This window comes from Silurus meridionalis, chromosome 9, assembly GCF_014805685.1.
Source record: "Silurus meridionalis isolate SWU-2019-XX chromosome 9, ASM1480568v1, whole genome shotgun sequence".
Lineage (NCBI taxonomy): Eukaryota > Metazoa > Chordata > Actinopteri > Siluriformes > Siluridae > Silurus > Silurus meridionalis.
In genome coordinates, this window is record NC_060892.1 from 9,484,723 (window position 1) to 9,500,017 (window position 15,295).

The 15,295-nt window shown below is 37.6% G+C and overlaps 1 protein-coding gene across 1 annotated transcript in view; it reads right to left on the reverse strand.

Annotated features, from left to right (window-relative positions):
- Nucleotides 1–15,295, reverse strand: part of adamts17 (ADAM metallopeptidase with thrombospondin type 1 motif, 17) — a 154,418-nt gene that overhangs the window by 75,868 nt on the left and 63,255 nt on the right. Inside the window, exons 8-9 of the mRNA XM_046857981.1 lie at nucleotides 9,050–9,155; nucleotides 2,132–2,272 (exon numbers count right to left, since the gene is read on the reverse strand). Coding sequence (XP_046713937.1) covers nucleotides 2,132–2,272; nucleotides 9,050–9,155 — 247 coding nt within the window. The remainder of the gene's footprint in view (nucleotides 1–2,131; nucleotides 2,273–9,049; nucleotides 9,156–15,295) is intronic.

Below are 15,295 nucleotides of genomic sequence, written 5' to 3' on the forward strand. Positions count from 1 at the left end.
CACACGTTGAGCAACTGCCTAAAGAAAGTTAATGAACGTTAGATATGGAGCCAGTCCTGGATGCAGCATGTAGACAGTCTACTATTGAAGGAGTGCAGAGCAACAGCTTTAACATTTTTGCTAATTATACCTAATCAGTGCTACAATTAGTGGATATTTACACAGACGTACTGTGTAATAGTTTTAAATGACCCTGAGTTGTATTGCTAATGGTGTGTTGAAATATTTGACTGACCACAAAAAGCATGTTTGAGCTACTGAATATCGGGGACACAAATAGTTATAGTGTTATCATCATGTCACCTCTTGGAAGCATTTGGAGGTCGTAGGTCATTGTTTATGGCATAGGACCTTGTATCAGAAGGTCACAATTTCAAATCCCAGCTCCACCAAGCTGCCCTCACCTGCTCTCACTCTGGATAAGGAAGTCTGCCAAATGGCATAAATGTAAATGTGTGATTGGCTAAAAGCTATGAATTTACATTATTTTGTATTTGACTTTTGTCTAAGCTGTTACAAAACAATATATTAAATAGATCTGTATTCCAGGTGTTTCATTTGGCATGAAACACCTCTAAAATTAAATGTACATAAATAGCATATTTTGACATTAGAACATTATGACCGGTGTGGTGATCAACACTGATTATTTCTTCATCATGGCACCTGTTTGTGGGTGGAATATATTAGGCAGCAAGTTAACATTTGAAGCTCAGGATTGAGAAGCAGAAAAATTGGGCGAGCGTAAGGATGTGAGCAAGTTTGACAAGGCCCAAATTGTGATGGCTAGAGGACTAGGTCAGAACATCTCCAAAACTGCAGCTCTCGTGGGATATTCCTGGTCTGCAGTGGTCAGTATCTATCAAAAGTCAACCGAAAGACGATCTACTGTAGCTTAAACTGCTGAAGAACTTAATGCTGTTGACTGTATGCACGACGGATCAGGACTGTTTACCAGCATAAGGGGGACACAAACAAATATTAGGTAGGTGGTCATGATGTTATGCCTGATCAGTGTATATCCCAATTCATTTCAAATTTGATGTTACATTTTGCTGATGAGGAAGCCCAGTAAGACTATTCAGACAGAATTGCATACTTCAGTGCTTCTTAATTATTTTCTGTTACGCCTCCCCTAGACCAACGATTGTTGGCAATATTCCATACGTTTTCGCTGAAAAGGGGTGTATCAGCGTGATTGGGGTGTAATGTCTTTAAGTGACGCCTTAATTTATTTGAATTCATGTCCGCTGCCAACATTTTTAGATCCAGTAAACATACTGGTCTTTCCTCGTCTCCCACCGTAGTCACAGTGAAGCCAAGCGCTACATAGGCTTCGTCATATTTCCTCGTCTTAGCTTTCGGGAGACTTACGTTTGTCTCATTATCTCCGTCTCTCTCCGCCTTTCTTTTCGTCCCTGTTAAATATTTTTCCATGGTGTCTCCCAAGGGTTTGTTATATGCAGTTTATACTTCCTGCTCTGTGCTGTGTGCTCTTGATCGGTGCAAAAAAAACCCTACTCCCTGCGGCAAAAAAAAGCATGGTTCCCGGGGCCACACGCGCCCCCCCTGGCATCGCCACGAGCCCCCCCAGGGGGGTGCGCCCCACTATTTGAGAAGGACTGGCATACTTTATCATGACAGCAAGGCATTGCGAAGTAGAAAACATTTTATAAAAGTACCTGCAAATTTTAATCCATCAACTCAAACACCCGAAACGCGCTCCTTATACATTTTGGCACGACTTGCTGCCTGCAACCCACAATGCATTGCATTTTTTGGCTGACTTCCTGCAGTCAGGTCCATTCAGGGTCAAATTGCTCTCTCACTGCAATTAAACCCTGCAAGAGTTCACTTGGAACTGGACTGAGACCACCTAGTTTAGAACGGTCGCACTGGTCCGTGTCTGATTGCTGTTTTCTCATTTATTTAAAAGACGTACCAAGGACAACACCACCCACCCAAAAAAACAAAAAAAAACCACGCACTTTACAATCAAACGCACTAAAAGTTCCATATGTGGAAGTCAGCTTATATAAAGAGTTAATTTTCCTCAAGTCTTTCCCAGTGTGAGTAAAGCAGGATTGCTCAGTAATATAATCGTGGTGGAAGCATGACAGCGACATCTCACCTGAGGAAGTTTTCCAAGTCATCACGGCTGCAGGTGGACCAGGAGAGGTCGCTAGGGTTACGACCTTTGACCCATTCTCCTGACATGATGTGCGAGTGGCCCGTACAAGCAGCATGGTCATCGTCATGGCTCATGCCCATGCTGTAAAGGAGAAAGACAGTTTTATAGCGCACACAAACTTGCTGACATGACACTTTGCAGCAAGGTTTCAGATCATAGCACTTAGCACAAGTAACGCACCAATGACCACCAACCATAAACACTATTTATAACACTGAAACAAAAAAATGTAAGCATTGCAATCCTGACAAGTGCTGGAAGGCTTGTGTGTACCGAGACGGAGAGGTTCCCAGGCGCAGATACAGCCTTGTTCCACTCAGGCCCTGACCTACATTTTCAAAATTAAAAACAACAAGCAAAAAAGCAAACGAGAAGCCAGCAAAACACAGAAGTTAATAAAGAACGGGGTGTGTGGATTTCCAGGGTGTGTCTCATTTTCCCTTTCTGAAACATAAGCAATAAAAATCCGGGTACTCACAGCAGGGGTATAAAAAGACACTATAAAACCAAGTATTAACAAAAAGTTAACTATGCTATTAATATAAATATTCTTATATACTTAATTTGTACAAAAAAAAAAAAAAATGGCTCTGTGACTAAACCATACCTTGCTTTGTGAATACTCTGTCAGAAATAAAGCGAGCAAACTATACTTTTCCTTGTCACTAAATTAACATAAAAATATAAAGTTTCGTACTTTTAGCCCATAATTTGTACCTGGAATACCTTAAAAAAAAATTATCCATCAGAGAATGTGCCTTATAGTAAACTTTTTTTAATATGGTTGCTACACAATAGAGATAATGAGCAATTATATAAATAATGAGATTTGTATATTTTATAGAAAATTTACTTGTGAAAATTAACAAATTAACTTATTATGTAAATTAACCTGGAATACCTTTTAATAAAAAAAGATATCCATCAGAGAATGTGACTTAAAGTAAACTATTTTAATATGTTTGCTACGCAATATAGATAATGAGCAATTATATAAATAATGAGATTTGTGTATTTTATAAAAATTTAACTTAAGCTACAATATGTTCATGCTTGTTATATACAATATATGCTTGATATTCTGGCCAATGGAATTTGTAGTCTGAGCCCTTTTACTAAAAGTAGCAAGAAAAGCGATGAGCAAGACCCAACGACCATCCGAAAACCAATCAAATTTATCCGTGCAGCAGATCCCTGAATCCGGATCTACTTTCATTTGATATTGTAAAAGGGGAATTGCAGTTTGTATCCTCTGGTGTAAATGGCATCCAAAATTTGATTTCTTGGGCATATGGAAAACTAGCGTGACACGTTTGAATTGTTTTAGTAGTTCCTTTAAAAGTTAAAAATGCTACATTTGTGTTTTTTTTATAATTGCAATGAAACAAATGCTTTGGCTTTCTGAGTCTAATTAATCATTTTATAATACTCCGAATTAGCCCATTTTTTTGACATTAAATAAATTTGACTTTAACTTTTGTACTCTGAGTTTTAGATAGAAGCAGAGATTCTATCTAAGGATTCACATAAGGAAGCCAAATGTGCATGCAGAGAGGATTAAAAAGAGCTGGCCTGTAAACACACAAAAAATCTTACTGCCAACCTAGTAAGATGGACCACACTAGAAGAAAACGTTCCTGAAGCAAACTGACCACAATTGTGCAACACTGTGTTCTGACATGCTGAGTTAAGATTATTCATAAAAGACCACAATAAAAACCAATACAGTAATTTTTCTTTTTTTTTATGGATGGTGTTTGGTTCTGGGTCAAATTTTACTAACATTACATACAGCACATACAGGAATCCCAAACCTAATCTAATATGACAATGCCCCTGAGCACAAAACCATCTCCATGAAGATATGGAGTTATATGGGTTGGAGTCGAAGAATAACCCCATTCCTACTGAACACCTTTAGCCTCCTAAGACCTGAGCTTTGGTTTGGCTTGCATTTTAGATTTCTTCCAGTTATTTTGGGTTAGGAAGAACCAATAATTATAATAACCATATGAACAACATTATTATAATAACAACAATAATAACAATTATAATAACAACATGAAGCTCTTCTTGGAAAAAAATGATGTCACTTATGTGGACACTCGGTCTGTATCTACAGAAAACCAGAAAGACACCATTGTGCACAATGTCCACATATGTGGACACCCAGGACGTAGGAGGTTAGGGATGAACCGGAACATTGACTGCACCCAAGACTCTTCTTACCCCACAGTACATCAGGAACTGACTACTAACACACACTTTCCAGAATCTAGTGGAATCTTCCCACAAGAGTGAAATAGAGGTTGTTATAACAGCAAATGGGGACTAAATGTGGAATGGGATGTTCAAAAAGCACATGTGAATGCAATAACACTTTTTTTCTTTTTTCTTTATATATTTACTAATTTTTGTATAATGTTTTTTTTTTAATGTGCAAATAAAAGCTTCTGTCACCAAAACATAATCTTTCTGATTCTGATATGAATAGTATGGTCATGTGTCAACAAACCTTTTCACTGTAAATTCTTTATATTTGCAACTATAATGTATTTTTGTCAGGGAGCCACCAGTCAAGTTTCCCTCCAATGCTCACACTCTCGCTCAGCTTCTTCCTACTACTAATCACCTACACCTGTCCTCCATTTACCCGTCCCCTTTATAAGGTCCCTGTTTCCCTTAACTCACGGTCCGATCTACTAGTTACAACCGTAAATCACCCAGACTACCTACTGCTCTTGGTTCCTGTGCTTCCATGCTCCTGGCTACGCTTTGAAAGAAGCACTCAGTTAAGTTTATCATTTGCTACAGTCTCATCTAAAGCTCCCTTGTGTTTACATGTTTAGACCGATAAAAGACAATCTGTTTTACTTCCGGTTTCTGACGCCTGGTCTATCCGTGACAATTTTATTATACTGTATTGTAAAGTCAATGTTTATTCTTAAATGTTTTTTATTCTATTTCATCACTGAGCAGACAAAAAAAATGTTAAAAGGTTAAAAATATCTATAGAAACATATTTAATGTGTTTATGGGTGGTGTTTTCCAAAAACACATTAAATATGTTTCTATAGATATGTTATGTGCTTAGTGAAGCTGATGCTTCCACTGACATCACAAGGAGATACTGTATGTTAGCAAGAAAAATATTTAATCACCAATCTCAAATGTAAGTGATAAGTCAGATTTAACAGACAAAAAAAAGACATTGAGCTGCTTTTCTCATTCACAAATTTCCAGCAACAGTCAACATCATATCAATGAGAAATCCAATACAGAAATATTGAAGCAGAAAAACACTCAACTTGGTTAGCTAACGACGTTCTGGTTTTGGTGGTATTGGCATGAAATTTGATGCCTTGGAAGATGGAAGGTGGAGGACAGATCAAAATTACTACTCTGCATTGTTCTCTTTTAAAAGATATCCCACTATTAGCAGTGGGCAGTCACATGGTATTGTGGGTAATGAAGAAATGTTTTATAACAAATCTTTAGCACAAGTTTAGTTACAGAGAGAATTTTGATTTGCAAGTCTTTCAAGAAGAATTTTCCTTTTGCGAGCCTAATTCAATGCTGGAGCGATATTGCAAACTGAGGCAAAAGGTTGAGTAATTACTCTAATGCTGTAATGTGAAAATAATATCGCCATGTCTACACTTTACTCATAATGCGACAAATGATTGATTTCGGAAATATAAAACCAATCACTGAGGTCTGACAAAAAAACATGAAACATATCACTGAAATGAGAAAAATGCATCTGCTTAATGCAAACAAGACGAGATGTCACATTTAATTGGCTTTCCTTCATGACTTAATTCCATTTCTAACCCCGTGGATTAGGCCTTTTTACGATCGCCAACATTAATTACACGTTTTTGTTTTCAGCGGCTTTTCAAATCGAACCGATCGTTTAACGGATCCAAAAAGTTGCTATTGTGTGACGAATCATGGCGTAATAAACCGTTAATCAGCGAAAGTCATGAAATGTGGAGGCTGATCTCCAGAGGTCAGGCTATATTTTACAGTAATCGGTTTTATCTGACAATCGGACAGTGTTTAAACAATCAGTTTCACTAAATTGGGCCGAAACATTCAAGACTTTCAAAGTATTCCGGTTCAAATCTCAAAGACGTACAAATTCACCGAAGTGTACTGTCTGGTAAGGTGTATTTGAGCATGTAAAATGTCAAGCTGACATATATATAGCTCGCTGCCTAATCCAAGCGAAACGCTAGCGCTCGAATCTCCGGAAAATCTCCGGACATGCTGCACTGTGCTGTAGTGATTTTTTTTTTTTACACTCTTCAAATAAAGTTCCACTCAAAACTTTAATATTCACTTTTTAGGAGGTGTTTTATAGAGTGAGCACAATGGGGGCTGTGTGTGTGTGGGTGTGTGTAGGGGTATGTGTGTGTGAGGTGTGTGTGTTAGAGCCATGGCACTGGCTACACAAGCGTGTCCTGCGTCTCGGCACCAGTCGGTCTCGCCACATGCCAGCTACTTAATGACAGGCCTTAAAGCACCCGCTGCGATAACTCCACGCACGACTGGCACAGCCACAAAGCCTGCGCTAATGTTAATACATCTTGGCTACATATCCAGGTGAGTTTGATGTTGGCTGGCCGATGCTGGCGTATCAAAAGAGGCTTTCTTTAGACCAGGGAAGATAATGAGACGTCATGGTTGTGGAAAAAGTAGTAGTACCTACGTCAAGATGGAGCCTGGACTGGAGAAAGGGCTAATATTTTCAGCCAAAATGTGGCACAGAGGACAAATGAATTGTTTGTGTGTGTGCATTTTGAGTAGCGTGATTAGAATATCAAAGATTCATAGGAGCACACAGAAGTTTTTAAGAAGTGTTTAAGACAACATTTCAGCCAAAAACGCTAGCAATTATGAAAAGTCAGAGGAAATCAGTTAGCATAATCTGCTTCCCTAATGAATGCTTGCTGCTGCCAGAAGGTGCACTGTTTTGAGGGTTTCGTTAAAGTGTTGGGCAATACTTAAAAATCAGTTCATGTGTATTCAGTCTAATTTAGACTAGCTACATAAAATTCTGGATGAGCGACAAATAGTGATTAGTCAGTTGCTAATTTTAGGTCATTAAGTTATTGATTCTAAACTCTGGTTTGCAAGTTGACATCTCCTGCAACAGTATGCAGTGGTGGGCTGTCAGGGCCTCTTACTCTATCAGTATCACTGACATTTTCATATATTTTTGTTGATAAATATGTATTAAATTATTCCCAATAGTCGATTCTTTTTTATTTCATAGCCTCAATCTCAGATGCACTACATCAAGTAGCAGCGTGTCCAAAATGACCAGCAGAGTCTCATTTTAGGTTGGAGTTTTTATCCAAACAGATTTCAGCCGTCACATCACCTGATGCCGGCGTTAAAGGGATATATATATCAGTGGTGGGTGGTCAGGGCCAGCAAAGCCTTCTCTGCTGGCCTAAACACTATCAGAAGCACTGACCTACATTTACAACCTAAATTCTCATATTCCATTAATTTGCATTAATTTATTCCCAACAGTTTATTCTCTTCATTTTATAGCGTTTTTCTTGGCTGCACTGCTTCCAGTACGTGTAGAAAATCTAGGCATCGTGAGGAAAGGTCGGCCAACTCCGAAGCTAGCTAGCTTGTCTCAGCCTGGGAAAGGGTTTGTTCACCACTTCCAGACCAGTGAATATGAGCGACACCACTGGCTCACAGCCTCTGAGGAGCGGTGAAAATTATTAGTCTGCATCTCTGGTAAGTAGGTTGTATTTTATTTACATTTTTATTTACATTTTGTCATGTTATTAGACAAATATTTAATCTGAACTGCTCCAGATGATGTAGGTGCACAGTTACATTTATAGTGTAGACGTTTGGAGCTTGCTTTAGTAAAATGGTACTACACCCTCCATATGTGAAATGCCTCTCTCTCTCTGTAATGCCACGTGTTGTTATATTGCATTTTTGTATATTATTGATGGTTTCTATAATTGCGACGTGATAGTGGTGGTATTAAGAGACAGATTAAGTCAGGTAAGTCCCCAGTGTATGTGTGTGTATATATATATATATATATATATATATATATATATATATATATATATATATATATATATATATATATTTTATATATATATAAAATGTATATATGTTAATACAGTACATGTCTGTTACTATAAATGTGATACAGTGTACTGTATTTCTAGGAATTTACCTAAAGTTCATCTCGCTATATTCTTGCAAATGTTTTCTGTGTGTGTTTAAAGTGTGTGGGAGGATGATTTATGGCTTAAACAATAAAAAAAAAACATTTTCTTTTTAATGTTACACTGACTGATAAATACCAATGAATACATTTTACAACTTGATTTTGGAAAATGATTCACAAGTGTCCCAGTGTTTAGTAAATTACCAGATCACCAACGCTTTATAGATTCATGATGTATGGAGCTAAGAATCTGTCTGATTTGGAAGTGGTAGCATACATTACAAATCAGTTTGTTACATCACAAATCAATCACACCTGTTTCCTGTTTTTTAAGAATTAGAGATTCTTAAAAAACAGGAAACAGGTGTGATTGATTTGTGATGTAACAAACTGATTGGTTATAATTTCATCTTAATTACATTACACCACAACGTTTAGACTTTCACCTATTTTGTGGGATTAAACTTTGGCTCATATTTGCATTTTTGCATCTTTCCCAATTTACTTTACCTCTGCCTCTAAAAGTGTTTTTTGTTTATTTAAAACTCACCCCTCTGTTCATCTGTGTAAGATTATGTGGAATCAATCTTTTTTTTACATTGTGAAAGTGGCATTCTGCCTTTCTTGGTTTCTAGACTCACCTGTGTCCGAGCTCATGGGCAATGGTGAAGGCCAGGTTGAGGCCGTTGTCCTCGGCTACGACGCACTTCCTCTTGCCACTGCAGGTGCCACCTAAATATGCGATTCCTGTGTTGAGGAAAAAAACTGTTTTGAGTGTGTTACATTTTACATCTTATTATCAGACACTACAGCCGTGATTATTTTCCCTCACTCCCCCCCTCTCCTGACCAGATGTACCTCAGAGCCTGCTTTTCATCCACAGATTCTAATGTTCTTAGCATTGATCACCTTAAATGACATCATGTCAAGGACATTACATTGGCTCTAATAATTTCACTAGCAAGGCTTGATGAGAGGTTTCCAGTTCAGTGGTCTCTGAAAATATACCTGTGAGATTTGTAATACTGACCCCATTTATTCTCCAATCACACTAGCATTAATCATCAGCCAGGGTAATGGCAACGTCAGGATACAGTTAAACGTTCAGCATGACTCAATTGTAAGTAGACACAGTATGAACTGAATTTGAACCTGGCTTTTGCTAGTGGGGAAGATTAGCTAGCAGTGAATTCATTTCTAATAAGTGATAACTGTAGATTATATACATGGGCTCATCAGGAAAAGCTTACTAAGCAAAGCTGGAGGTTTTGTACTTCCATTAGATATTTTAATAATAAATTGCATTTGGTATAAATTTGTAAAAAAAAAAAAAAAAAAAAACTACTCAGTGTAAACAGTATGTGCACAGAAAAGACAATGGCTAGAAGCATTTTTGCAGCATGAATGAGAAACGTGAAACCTGCAAGGCTTCACACATATTTCAATTGAGTACAAGAGCAGTAAGACGCGAAATCCTTAACAGTCCATTTCCTCGATTGACAGCTCTCTTTTAATTCCTTAGAGAATCTGTCTTAAAAATAACCGCTGACCCTTTAAATTAATGTACAATCACTAAGTAATTTATGACTCCCATGTCAAGAAGCATTCTTTAAGACATTCTAGAGACAGGTTCCTAGAAATCCAGCATACCTCAGAGCATAGACAAGCCGCTGCAAAGACAAGCTCGCACCGTCAGCCTGCACAACTCCTTAATAATGCTGTCCTCAGCATGATTTAATGGGCAACAGATTACCTGAAGCAATTGAGGATGATGAGGACTGAGGCGAGAGCGTGTAGTTTGATATGCGAGTTATGTTGCAGGTTCATATGCTGATAATAAAAAAAATTGGAAGAAAAAAAAAAGAAAAAAACACCACTTCATTACCTGTACAGCTGTATAAATGACATAAAATGTAAGTCGCTCTGGGAAAGGGCGTCTGCCAAATGTTTCAAACCTCATAGTAAAAATTTGGGGAAGAAGCACATATAGCTGGAAAAGTCAGGTGTCTCAAATGTCTGTGTATTTTTTGGCTTACTAAATAGCATTAAATGTATCTTTTTTGCATATACACTATTGCACTTTCATTTATTAAGTCAAAAATGCAAACATGGATATGGATCAGATTATACTTGACGTATTACTTTGCATACAACATGCAGAAACAGCGGTAATGCGAGCAGAATTATTCACACACTCGCCCGCATATGTTATGTACATCTGGAAGATTGAAAGTGGCATCCACTAGATGTCTGTCTGTCAGGATTCCAAGTAAACTTTAAAACATAAGTTTAGCAATTTCATGCATAGCAATGTTAAAAGCGATGCTCAACTCTGTTAAGACTTTCCACTTTAATAAAAGATTGGTACAGATCTACTGGTGTGTTTCAAGACCATTTTAAAAGTTTTCAAAATTAAAGCACTAAATGTGTTCGTAAAAGCAGTAGTCGGTTCAAAGAAATACTCGATTTCTTTTAGTCAGTCTGTGTTTTATCATCACATGCTGCTATGCTTCCACCATTATTTAAGATGTTGGGGTTTTGGTTGGAAGAATGTGGGTTCAAATCCTAGCACCACCAAACTGCTACTGCTCAGCCCATGACCAAAGCCCTTAACCCCAAACTGCTCAGATGTACAAATGTACAGATGTTTCACACTAATCAGACTTCACACTGGCAGTTTGAATCGGAAACATAAAAAAACTGCAAAGCTGTTATGTGGACTGGGAATTGCATCATACCATTAAACCTAAGACTATCCCATAGAAAGTGGTCTAAATTAAATTTGACCAGTAATGTGATTCTTGTGAATGCATCTCGTACTTGGGTGTTCAATTCTTCATGACGTAAAAAAACCTGCACATGTGACTGAAGTGTACCATGTTTACACACTATCACCTACAAAATAGTCCCCTTGTACAGCAATACGGCACTCCCGGCGTCCCTGCCACTTCTGGAATACTGTATGTCCCGGGAGTTTTCTTTTTAAAGCGTGTCAAGCACCTTCTGCAATTCGCACTGGATCTCTGTAATGGTGTCAAAAAAGTGAACTTTGAGCTGAATCTTCATCTTCAGGAAGAGGACGATGTCCACAGGAGCCGAAGTAAGTAAGTGAGATTTTGTGGATTGTTGTCATTATCATTATCTTGGGGAAATGGTAGCTCAGTGGTTAAGGTGCTTATACTAAGTTTGTAATCTTGTGTACCAGTGTAGATTTATTAATTGCTAGAGACATAAAGCACTTTTGTACGTCGCTCTGGATAAGGGCATCTGCTAAATGCCGCAAATGTAAATGTAAATGTGCTGGGTTACTGAACGGAAAGTCGGGGGTTCAAGCCCTGGTATCGCCAAGCTGCCACACTTGGGCCCTTGAGCAAGGCCCCTAACCGTCTGTGCTCCAGGGGTGCTGTATCATGGCCAATCCTGCGCTCTGATCTCAGCTTCTGAGCAAACATATGTCATGTCAAACGTCTCTGTGACAGATTTGGCCAGTTTTACGCAGTAGTTCACGTTTGCTCTTTGTTCTTATTTGCTGTCCATGATAAAATCGTAGACGTGGTAACGTACATGGTCAGTTTAGCACCATTAGTCTGAAGACTTTTTCATACCACCTCAGAAAAGTGGAAAAAATATGGTTCCCAGCATTACCAAGCTTTCACTGTTGGCCCCTTGTACAAGGCCTTAAACTTCAAATCCTCACTTGGATAAATGAAATAATTGCAAGTCACTCTGGATAGGGGTGTTTGCCAAATGCTATAAATGCGAATGTAATGTAAACCCACAAGTTTGATTTGATAGACTCAAGTGAGCTTTTAAGTAGACCATTGTTGCAAATATAGTTGCAGTTTAATAAAAATTTGGCATTCTGTATTTTGCACTGTCATTCATTAAGGCAAATGCACAAACTGGAGAAGTCTTATTCAGCTCATCTGAATGACTCAACCCTAAATAAGTGAAGATGCTGGCCAGTGGCAATATAAATCTATTCCGTGCTCAGCAGTCTTCTGTTGAAGGAGCGTTTCATCTGGTATTGTAACAGAGTGCCTTTAAAGAAACTCATTAGTTTAAAACCGCATCAATCATCGAGTTGGCCAACAAAATGACATCTGAAGGCTGTCGCATCACTGCATATCTGCTTTAAGGCACCTGGTTTGTGTCTCTCACTGGCCTCATCCCAGAATGCCTCACTTGGCCTGGGACCACCATATATTTAATCAGCGACATTAAAACTAAATCAGCCCCAGATGGTCATATCGAACGAAGCAACGGTTTCAACATTTTCATTCGGGATAAACGTGCGCTCATATCGTTTTTGGATCTCCATCTGTGAGTGACATAAGCCAGTTTGGACTCTGTAGCTCAATGCGATGACGGATAGGACTTTATACGGAAGAAAACGAACATTGTTCAGAGTTTGCGTGTAGCGATTATAGAGATCAGAGCTCCACTGTATCAACACTGTGTAACAAGCTATTACAAATGGACAGTTCTTATTTTTTCATTTTCTTTTCACTTGGTAGTGAAGAATTTCACATTATCGCTTTATTATTTCTTCTACACATTCATCCACCTGACATTTTATTAAAGCATTGAAAAGTTTCCTTAACAGGGAAATGGCGCCACATGTTATCACTTGATACAATGTGAATAAATAACACTGAGAAAAAATAAAGCAACGTCATGAATTCTATTTAAATCAATAAAACCCGTTGAGAGATGCACGCTGGTGACGTGGCCTGATGCAGTGTTCAGATTATTAATGTGCCTAGCAAAATGTGGCTCACACACATACAGGGATTCCTGTTTATCACTGCCGGACTACTGGAAATGAACAAAAAATAAATAAATAATACAGATACTAGGAAACGTTTATAAGAACGCTGAAAATTGCTGAGTGATGTTTTCAAACCTATGAATGCCACATGTTTCAATGCACTGCAATGTAACAGCACAGCTACAGTCTGCAGTCACAATCTCCATTTGCTGATTTGAATTTCGCATTTTACAATGAAGAGCGAGTTGTGGCACAATAACCAGAAACTAGTAAGTTAAGTACTCTCTTTGTCAAACTAAAACGAATGAATAACCTGTGGAAAATGTCCAAATACATATAAATATCAACACTGAATTAGAATTTTAATTTACATTACATGTAAACTGCTCATATTTTGTATGGTCAGACTGTGACACCATGTTCACAGCAAGTGAACATTCCCAAATGATTTTCCTTGTGCATATTTAACAAATCAACACCGAACCCAATTGAAGCTTTTAAAAAAATTCTGATCCTCCACATAGTTCTCTGCCACTCAACCAAACCTTGGGGTAGAAACACAGGCTACTTCTTATTATCATGAATACCAAAAGCAGGAAGCTACATTCCTGAGAGAATTCTTGCTAAATTAGCTTGCAGAAACTGACTTGAAAGAATAGCTCTGTCCTTGCCTTTAGTACAAGCAGCATCTGTCTTCTTTCTAATACAAAATTTAGTTCAAACAGCTACATGTATTATTTAGTATTTCCATGTAAATAACAAACTAAGCCAACTTTTCCTTCTCTTAGCTAGAGCTAGCTAAGTAATTTCTAGTACTAGCTTCCATATTAAACACAACTTTTAACAGTGATTTTGAACAGTTGACAATTTAAACTTTTGTTAATCGTCCTCATTCTGTGTGGGTTCTGTGTGGGTAAAATTTGTTCAGTTCCTTGAAATTTCTAGTGTCACAAATTATTCATATGGTGCTTTTAAGATATTTTCCCATGCTATGACTTCTTGTATCTTGAAAACTCGTTGGTTTTGGTAATGGATTACAGAGAGACATCTGTACCACCTTATATTCATATCACAGAGACACAGATCATGGTTAAAGGAACAATCTGGGGAATGAGAGCATTTTTTTTTTTCAGAAAGGACAATTTGTTTGCACTTATTTTAATAATTATTCAGCATGATTGATGAAATTACAGAAAATACTATTATTTAAAATATACAGTACAGACCAAAAGTTTGGACACACCTTCTCATTCAAAGAGTTTTCTTTATTTTCATGACTATGAAAATTGTAGAGTCACACTGAAGGCATCAAAACTATGAATTAACACATATGGAATTATATACATAACAAAAAAGTGTGAAACAACTGAAAATATGTCATATTGTAGGTTCTTCAAAGTAGCCACCTTTTGCTTAGATTACTGCTTTGCACACTCTTGGCATTCTCTTGATGCCTACTTTGAAGAACCTACAATATGACATATTTTCAGTTCACTTTTTTGTTATGTATATAATTCCACATGTGTTAATTCAATAGTTTTGATGCCTTCAGTGTAAATCTACAATTTTCATAGTCATGAAAATAAAGAAAACTCTTTGAATGAGCAGGTGTGTCCAAACATTTGGTCTGTACTGTATATATAATATATATAAACTTTTGGTCTGTACTGTATATATAATATATATAAACTTTTGGTCTGTACTGTATATATAATATATATAAACTTTTGGTCTGTACTGTATATATAATATATACAGTACAGACCAAAAGTTTGGACACAAGGTGTGTCCAAACTTTTGGTCTGTACTGTATATACCTTTACTTGTCATGATAGCACCATAGGCAGTGCTGAAGTACACTTCCCATCAGCTGCAGCATGTCACATGTTTTCTATCACTTGCACCTGTGTCTTGTTTCACCCAGATTAGCACCACTATATAAGTTCCAGTGTTTCAGCACTTTGACAATCAGGCTTTCTTTTAGATGTAATCCTCTTTTAAGTAAATAAAATGCAGACAGTTAACCAAAAACAGTAAAGGCAAGAACCCGAATGTGAATAGAGGACGCTCAAACATCCAGTTTAAAAGAAAGACGTGCATACAACGACACACAAAC